Source organism: Drosophila arizonae, chromosome 4 (assembly GCF_054131065.1).
Source record: "Drosophila arizonae isolate 15081-1271.41 chromosome 4, UAZ_ARI_1.0, whole genome shotgun sequence".
In the NCBI taxonomy this organism is placed as follows: Eukaryota; Metazoa; Arthropoda; class Insecta; order Diptera; family Drosophilidae; genus Drosophila; species Drosophila arizonae.
The window spans coordinates 18,693,070-18,702,252 of NC_142924.1; the positions used below are offsets into that span (position 1 = coordinate 18,693,070).

General features: G+C 40.5%; 1 protein-coding gene across 1 annotated transcript; it reads right to left on the minus strand.

Moving 5' to 3' along the window:
- Nucleotides 1-2,450: 2,450 nt before the first annotated feature.
- LOC149269345 (uncharacterized) lies at nucleotides 2,451-8,954 on the minus strand. Its single transcript, XM_089466849.1, has 2 exons — nucleotides 7,003-8,954; nucleotides 2,451-3,200 (listed from the first exon to the last, which is right to left on the minus strand). The coding sequence occupies exons 1-2, from the start codon at nucleotides 7,966-7,968 to the stop codon at nucleotides 3,156-3,158; spliced, it is 1,011 nt and encodes a 336-aa protein (XP_089322975.1). The 5' UTR covers nucleotides 7,969-8,954; the 3' UTR covers nucleotides 2,451-3,155.
- Between the last annotated feature and the right edge of the window lie 229 nt (nucleotides 8,955-9,183).

Consider the following 9,183-nt stretch of genomic DNA (forward strand, 5'->3'; position numbering starts at 1 on the left):
TGAAACTTTTCTGAATATACTCCACGCTTCAGACAACTGTAAATAAGCTTATATGCATTATTCCAAATATTATTATTAATGACCTCCGACATACAATAGACTCGCACTACATGCAGCTCGCTGATCTGTTTGGAAAAACCTAATCACACTATTTATTGCCATGATACAACATTATTTTGTACTCGAAGCTAGGCACGCAGAGGCCAAGCACAGCCCTTGATGATTAGCATCCCTCATGTTAACATCTGTTACATTTAAGCATAGCTAGTCATAAAAAAAATGAGAACCCACCCAAAGTGTCGAAATTTCCGTGAGGCTTAAAGACCTAAAACTAACCCCGACTAGTCCAGCCAGTTGTTGACTATTTTCATAAAATTAACTAAAAATGCCAAGTCAGAAGGTTTTCCTTTTGCCTTTTGCTTTTCTCTCTTCTTTTTTATACCCTGAACCCATTGAAAATGGGAAATCAGGGTATAATGGTTTTGTGAAAAAGTATGTAACGGGCAGAAGGAGGCGTGGCAGACCCCACAAAGTATATATATTCTCGATCAGCGTGACGAGCTGAGTCGATATAGCCCTGTCCGTCTGTCCGTCCGTCCGTCCGTCTGTCCGTCCGTCCGTCCGTCCGTCCGTCCGTCCGTCCGTCCGTCCGTCCGTATGAGTGCGTCGATCTCATAAGTTATAAGAGCTAGAAAGCTGAAATTTGGCATGCATACTCGTGTGTACCATACGCAGTACGAGTTTGCTTTATTTTTTCGATAAATCGTCCGATAACTTTTTTATCGAGAATAATCGAAAATTTGATTTTGTTTTTTTAGCCTAGTTTGAACATTTTTAGACCTGGAGTCTTCAAATTTGTGTTGTATATAAAGTTAATCGATACAAAGATTTTGTAATTTACAGATTTTGGATACCACGCCCCATTCGCCCCCAATTTGTAAAAAACGCATTTCAAATACTAGAGACTTGTGCTTTGGAATGTACATACATTTCAACATTATGATTACGTTCTGAAAGTTTCATTAAGATTGTAGGTCTACAAAAGAAATTATTCAACAAATAAATTCTCATAACATTGCCCACATTGCAACGCAGCCCAAGCGCAGTCGCTGCTTACTGCGCAGTTAGCAGAGCGCAGCCTTATGCGTGCGTGTGGATGCATGTGTATGTATGTGTGCATAAAAGAAGTGCGGAATTATGAGAATATCAGCTTGGAGGGTTCAGGGTATCTCCTAGTCGAGCAGTCTCGACTGGAGCCTTCTTACTTGTTTTTTTTTTTTTTTTTTTTTTTTGGGTACACAGCACGTGCAATTTTTTTAGCCCGCAATAAGCGCATTAGGTTTTGTTTTCACTTCGTGTTTCTTCTTTTTTTTCCAACTTTATTTAAGGGCTGTCTGGGGGTTGTTGGCCTCTTTGGCTTATTGTTTGCATATGTGTAACAATTAAACATTTTACTCGCTGCAGACATTTTTTATAGGTATGCCAGCCAGCCAGTCCGCCGCACTATCATTAACACCGCACCCGGTCTATAAGCGATATATGTATGTACGTACACCCCATTCCATGCTCAGTGCTGGCAAGTGCAAAATCTGTGAGTGTTATCGGCTTAATTATTATTATGGGTCCCAGGGCGACGGGTGTTCTCTTTGCCCAGATTCCACTTGACTCTGTACCCACTCACTCTGTTCCTCCCTCTCTCCCTTTCTCTCTTTGGTTTATTTGCATTGGCCATAAAGTCGGATTTGAATATGTTGGTGTTTAAATATTGCGACGTCATAGCTCTCTGAAATATATACATATATATTATAATATGTATGTATACGTGTCTGTCGCTCTACCAATTTTGAATATATCACGCTTTCGGGGGTATTGGTTTATTTATAAGCCGCTTAGCTGCACATGTTAATAAAATGATTATCAGGGTCTAGCTTTTAGCTACCATAACGTTTAGGACATATAATATTTAGCCTCTGAGTGAGATCACTTGGCCATGCGGATTTCATTTGAAATGAAAATTAATTTAGTCTAAATATAAATTATTTGATATATTATTATAAATTATTAATTAAATCTAAAGTCTTAATATACAATACAAATATAAATAGTATACCTAACAATCTCAATAATTAATTTATATTCAAATAAGTAATTTATAATACATTTTTTATATATTTTGCTTACAAATGTTTTTTTTTTTTATTTGACTTAAAAATGTATTCATATATTTAATGGGATTTAATTTATTTTTTTTTTAAGATAAAATACTTATATATATATATATATATTAAAACTATATTATTTATATACATAAATTATTTTTTTTTTAATTTTCAATCTAAAAATATTTAATTTAATCGTAAGTTTAAAATATTTTGTTTGAAGCTGTCGAGCTTTTTCGACAACTCTGGCTCCAATCATTTACGAAGGCAAAAAATAAAACCAAAACGATATAATTTAGCTTATTATTTATTAATTTAATGCCGAGTCTGTGGACACTGTTTAGGCAAAGTTATTTCGATGCGAGGGTGACAAGTTTGTAGGTGTTGCGCGAATGAAGACTATTTTCGTACAGAGTTTAAAAGAATATAACTAAAGAGGAGTATGCAATTAACAGAGCGGATGAGATTTACATATGTATGTGTGTTATGCTTTGTTATGTGCAAGAGTGCGCTAACAGCGAATGAGAATGACAAAGGAAATAGATTAACTTAAGAGAAGCTTATTTAACTATTAAGAGCAATTATTAGCTGCTGCGCCGAACATCCTCCCCACCGTTAAAAGACCATGACTTTTAACAGGATCATCAACCGGAAGGACGCACAGCTTATTGACAGCTCGACGTGTAGTTCCAGTGGGTGTACGCAGAACAGCGACTCTCACGGCTCCATCGGCTCCAGCGATGATTTCAACGACCCGGGCTAATGGCCACTTCAAAGGTGGCAGGTTTTCGTCTTTTACACAGACGACATCGTTGACCTTGATAGAAGGCCGTGGGGTCCGCCATTTTACACGCTGTTGCAGAATTGTGAGGTATTCCTCACTCCATCGCTTCCAAAACAACTGCTGTATGTATGTCATACGCTGCCAGCGATCGAGGCGATTGCAGTTAATCCGAGATAGATCTGGTTCGGGGAAGTCGATAAGTGGTCGACCAATCAGGAAATGTCCTGGAGTGAGAACTCCAAGATCGTCAGGGTTTTCTGAAATTGGAACAAGAGGACGAGAATTGATTATAGCCTGAATTTGGCACACCAATGTGCGCAGTTCATCGAAACCAAGAAGTGCCGATCCCATAGACCGATACAGGTGCCTTTTAGCTGTCTTCACTGCTGCCTCCCAAAGACCGCCAAAATGTGGCGAACGAGGAGGTATGAATTTCCAATCGAAGCTGTTGTTGATGCAGTAGTTGTGAACTTCAGTACGATGTTCCTGGCTCAAAAATAAACGTCTCAGATCCGCCAACTCGTTCCGTGCACCCACAAAGTTGGTTGCGTTGTCTGACCAGATGCATGTTGGAATGCCGCGCGTACTGACGAAACGCTTGAGGGCGCCCAAAAAGGCAGCTGTTGACAGATCCTTTGCAAGCTCCAGCCATACAGCCTTGGTTGTGAAACAAACGAACACGCAGACGTAGCATTTTACTGATGCTCTATTTCGTCCATCGGGCTTGTAATAAAAAGGTCCACAATAGTCAACTCCAGTGATTGTGAATGCCGGTGAGCACTGTGCACGCTCCTTAGGCAAGTCTGCCATTATATGCTCAACTAGGCGAGGCCGGGATCTGCAGCAAATTATGCATTTTCGCAATTCTCGGGCAACAGTTTTCATGCCGCCTATGGGCCAAAACTGCAATCGAATAGCTGCAAGCAAAGCCTGCGGTCCGGCGTGGTGATGCATTTGATGAAAATGGGATATTATAGCGAAGGTTAAGGGATGGTTTTTGGGTAAAATAATTGGGTGACGCGCATCGAAGCCGAGAGTAGAATGCCCCAAACGACCACCAACTCTTAGTAGCCCAAAATCATCCATAAACGGAAATAGCGAAAGAATGGCGCTTGACGAGTGTATATTCCTTCCATTCTGTAGGGCAGAGTATTCCGGTTGCAACTGAGCTCTTTGAGCAAGACGACATAATAGGAACGATCCTTGACGCAGATCATCCGATGATAACTCAGGTGATTTTATTTTCCGGATGAATTTATGAACATAACCAAAGATTCGCTTCATTATTCCGAATGAATTTATGTACTTGAATGACAAAGAGATGTCCACATGCTCTGCCGACAGCAAGACTCTTTGACGCATTTCAGGCAAGCATGCTTCAGGCAAGCAGTGCCTAGGCCAATAACATTTTTCCTCTTGCAAAAAAGAAGGTCCATGCATCCATAATTTCGAGTGCAAGAGCTCTAACGGTGCTGCTCCTTTAGATAACATATCTGCAGGGTTCATCTCAGTGGGCACGTAATGCCACTCCATGCCGATTGTGAGCTGCTGTATGGCACAAACCTTGTTAGCAACAAAAACATTGAATTTGGATGGCTCTTCCTTTAGCCAAGACAAGACCACCGCTGAATCTGACCAGCAATGCATCTCACATTCGAACAAGTTCAGTTTCTCTATCTCGCTTATCAAGTTCGCAAGCAGAAATGCAGCGCATAACTCAAGCTTAGGCACAGTGAGGGTCTTTAGTGGGGCGACTCTAGCCTTGGAACAGAGTAGATGCACTTTGACAGCATTATTCATCGATGACCGAACATAAACACAAGAGCCATAGGCCTGAAGGCTAGCATCGCAGAAGGCATGTAATTCAACTCTTGCTTTAAGTTGGAGTACATAACGAGGAAAGGTTGCATTGCTCACTTGATGAAAGTCCTTACAAAATTCGCTCCAAATCGTTTCCAATGATTGTGGTAGACTCTCATCCCATTGTAGCTTGTCTCTCCACATGCGTTGCAAGATGATTTTTGCCCTAGTTAATGTTGGTCCGATCAAACCTAACGGATCGTAGCATCGCGCAATGGTTGACAGAACTGAACGTTTTGTGTGTTTTCCAACACTAATTTTGGGCTCGAAAGTGAATACGAAGCTATCCTTTCGAGGCTCCCAGATGAGTCCAAGAGTTTTTGTCACATCGGTCCCATCGCCGAGTTTGAGAAAACTCTCCTGCTCGATTTCTGGAACTCCGCGAAGAATGTTGATTGAGTTTGAGCACCATTTTCTCAATTTGAAGTTGCCTCGCTCAAGAAGATTTTTAGTTTGTTCCATTATGTCGCGAACTTCTTCAACTGAATTGCCTCCTGAGATCAGATCGTCAACATAGAAATCTCGCAAAACAGTTTTAGCTCCTAGGGGGTATGATGACGACTCATCCATTGCTAATTGGCGCATTGCACGAATAGCCAAAAAAGAAGCGGGCTTGGTCCCATAAGTGACGGTATTCAATTTGAAGACTAGAATGTCGTCGTCTGAGGAGTTTCGCCATAAGATACATTGAAGCATTGCATCAGGCTCTGAAACCTTCACACACCTATACATTTTACTAATATCACCTGTAAGTGCAATGGAAAATGTGCGAAAACGAACGAGTGTGTGAAACAATGTAGCTTGTATGGTCGGTCCTGACATAAGAATATCATTTAATGAAAGCCCAGATGTGGTAACAGCCGAACCGTCGAATACCACTCTCAGCTTTGTTGTCGAACTTTCTTCCTTGTATACACAATGATGAGGCAAGAAGTATTTGCATTTAGAAATCTCTGCGCTGGGCACCGGTGACATATGGCCGAGATCAATATATTCTTTCATAAATGCAGAGTATTTTTCCTTCATAGCATGATTTCGAGCAAACTTACGCTCCAAATTTAAGAGCCGACGCTTGGCCTGCACATAAGAGTCGCCCAAAGATTCGAAGCCTTGCTTTTTTGGCAAGCAGACTAAGTATTCCCCTGAAGACAATCGACGATGAGTTGCGATGAAATGCTGCTGACAGTGGAGCTCCTCTGTTGTTACCTTGGCGATAGGCTCGAAAACGTGCTCCACTTCCCAAAATTGACGAACCAAATCATCAAGCCGAGTGCTGAGATTGGTATCATCGGAAGCTCTTTGAGTTACGATGAACGATGAGAGCTTGGGGGCCGATTGCCCGCCACCTGATATGATCCAGCCGAGTTGAGTTTTCTGCAAAACTGGCAACCCAGGTGCCAACATAATTTGCCCAATACACAACAGCTCAAAGAAAAGACCAGCTCCGATGAGAAGATCAATTCGCTGTGACTTATAAAATAAGGGATCAGCTAACTTTATGTTTGAGGGTATGTTCCAATTATTAGTAGACATTGAAATTCCAGGCTGATTATCAGTAATCGTCTTGGCGATGATTGCGCTGATGGTAGTTGAGTAATCTGAAATCCGCGATTTCAGAACGAGATCGACTGAGTATCCTTCAGTTGAGAAGCTAGCATCTCCAATGCCAGAAACTGCAGTAAGCGACTTTCTTTTTCGGAGCTGAAGCTGATTAGCGAATTGCGTGGTAACAAAGTGAAGTTGAGATCCTGAATCTAAGAGTACACGACACGGAACGAATGTTCCAGCTCGATTCTTAACAAGGATTATAGCAGTGGCTAGAAGCACAACATCAGACGAATGAGGCGACAGATGGGCTTGAGGCAAAGAAGGTGACATTGCAACCATAGCAGAGGAATGTATTGCATTTGTTTGTTGAACAGTGTTGGATGTATCTACTGAAGATTGATTGTAATGCAATAAGGTATGGTGCTTCGATTGACAAGTGCGGCAGGTACTAGATTTGCAATCTTTCAGCTGATGCCCCTTTCTTAGGCAATTTAGGCACAGAGCGAGTCTCTTGGCCTCCTTATGTCGTGCAATGGGTGGCAATTGCTCAAAACGCTTACATTGAAATATCATGTGGCTCGTGTCTTCGCAAAAGACACAACGACTGGGAGTTTTGGAAGCAACAAATGATTTTCTTAAATGTGTACTCACGATCTTCCCTGACTTGCCAACCTGACCATCCTGCAAAACTTGATCCACATTTTCAAGGATTCGACACCGCTCTTGCAAGAACGTTGACAACTTGGCCCACGACGGTAACTCATTTGCTGATGATCGTTCCTCCCATTTGGCCTGAGTGCATTTGTCCAATTTCTGCAACACTGTTTGCACGATGATACAATCAGCGACTTCTTCCCTCGATGCAAGAGAATCCATAGCACGAATGTGAGATGTAACCTTATCCGCCAACTGCCTCAGTCTGCCCACAGATGAATCTGCCTTCTCAAGCCCAAATATCGCTCTGATGTGTGCCTGTAAAATAAAACGTTTATTATCAAATCGACGTTGAAGAATATCCAGAGCGACGCTATAGTTAGCCCTATTTATTTCCAATGAGCCGATGGTATCCAGCGCAGCACCACTTAAGCAGGACCGAAGATGTTGGAGCTTCTCAATAGGGCTGAGATCAGAGTCAGCATCTATGATCGTTTTGAACATAGAGAAAAAGTTTTCCCACTCAGTATAGATTCCACTAAATTTTGGCAATTCCAACTGCGGCAAACGCGACCGATTTGACATAATGAGCACTGGATTAGCATTTGTAAAGCTTGTATTAAGTGTCGAAGAAAACTGTTGATTTGGCCGACTTCCCAGTTCACGTTGAAGCAGGGCCTTAAACTTCAGTAGAATTGATTCAAATTTCGCAGGTAAATCACTGGATATGGACTCAAAATCTGATTCTTCTAAGTTCGTGTGAACCGCATCGAAATTTGACTCTAATTTGGTGATTGAGTCCAAAAGTACACGTAAATCACACGAATCCATATGGCTTAATTTGTCCGCGTCTGATTCGGCATATAGACTTTCGAGTCTATCGAACAGCGCTTTCGTTTTACGCTTTAGATAAGTGACCTGAGATGCAGGAACTTGATCAGCACTCGATTCTAAATTATTCATTTTAGCCACAAATTTATTTGTCTTATGTTCACTTTTGAAAGAACACTTGCAATTGCAAAGTTAATGTACAAGCTAATAGCTCCACTTATGCACATATAATTTATCTGCACAGTTTATATGCAAGCCCACTGTACGTATATACATATGTATGTACGTGTGTGATCGAGACAACTATTTTCGGAATAGCTGTGCAGACGCTACATAAAAGGCGCTAAACGCGATGATCCACGGACGAAAGAACAAATGATAAAGATAATCAGAATGCAAAGCCACTGCATGCAGATTATCTGAGCTTTGATTTATGTATGTGTGTGTGTGTGTGTGTGTCTACGATTGACACAGCTTTTTAGGTTTGCGCGCTTTCTATGCAGATGCAGCTGAGAAAGCGCCAACCGCGACGAACGAAACGGCAATTAAAAGAGGATGCAAAAAACTCAAGACAATTGCGTACACATACATATAAGCAGTTCGAACGAAATGTTAAATGTTTTACAAGGTTGTGTCACAATGAAATTGATAATTTGAATGCACTATCTTGCACAAATGTTTTGTAAATTTCACTGATGAGCGACGCCAAGATGGTGTAATAACTTTTAACGCGCTAAGCGAGCACCACAGAGTGTATTAAATCACGTCGGGGTCACCAAAATGTTTGAAGCTGTCGAGCTTTTTCGACAACTCTGGCTCCAATCATTTACGAAGGCAAAAAATAAAACCAAAACGATATAATTTAGCTTATTATTTATTAATTTAATGCCGAGTCTGTGGACACTGTTTAGGCAAAGTTATTTCGATGCGAGGGTGACAAGTTTGTAGGTGTTGCGCGAATGAAGACTATTTTCGTACAGAGTTTAAAAGAATATAACTAAAGAGGAGTATGCAATTAACAGAGCGGATGAGATTTACATATGTATGTGTGTTATGCTTTGTTATGTGCAAGAGTGCGCTAACAGCGAATGAGAATGACAAAGGAAATAGATTAACTTAAGAGAAGCTTATTTAACTATTAAGAGCAATTATTAGCTGCTGCGCCGAACAATTTTATTTAAAAAAAATTGCATTAAATATATAAATAAGTTTAGAGTGCAGTAAATAAAATTAACTTTTGTATTTGAAATATAATTTAACATAAAATGAGAAACTTTTATTTAACTACTTTTATATTAAATCTATACCTAAATATAAAAAAAAAAAATTAAAAATTAAAATTGTATA

Bases quoted from the DNA above. Each gene is read 5' to 3' on its own strand.
- LOC149269345 (XM_089466849.1), bottom strand. From the start codon at position 7,968: ATGAATAATTTAGAATCGAGTGCTGATCAAGTTCCTGCATCTCAGGTC. The intron at 3,201-7,002 runs GTGAGTACACAT...TTCCAATTTCAG, and splicing joins TTGGCAAGTCAGGGAAGATC to AAAACCCTGACGATCTTGGA.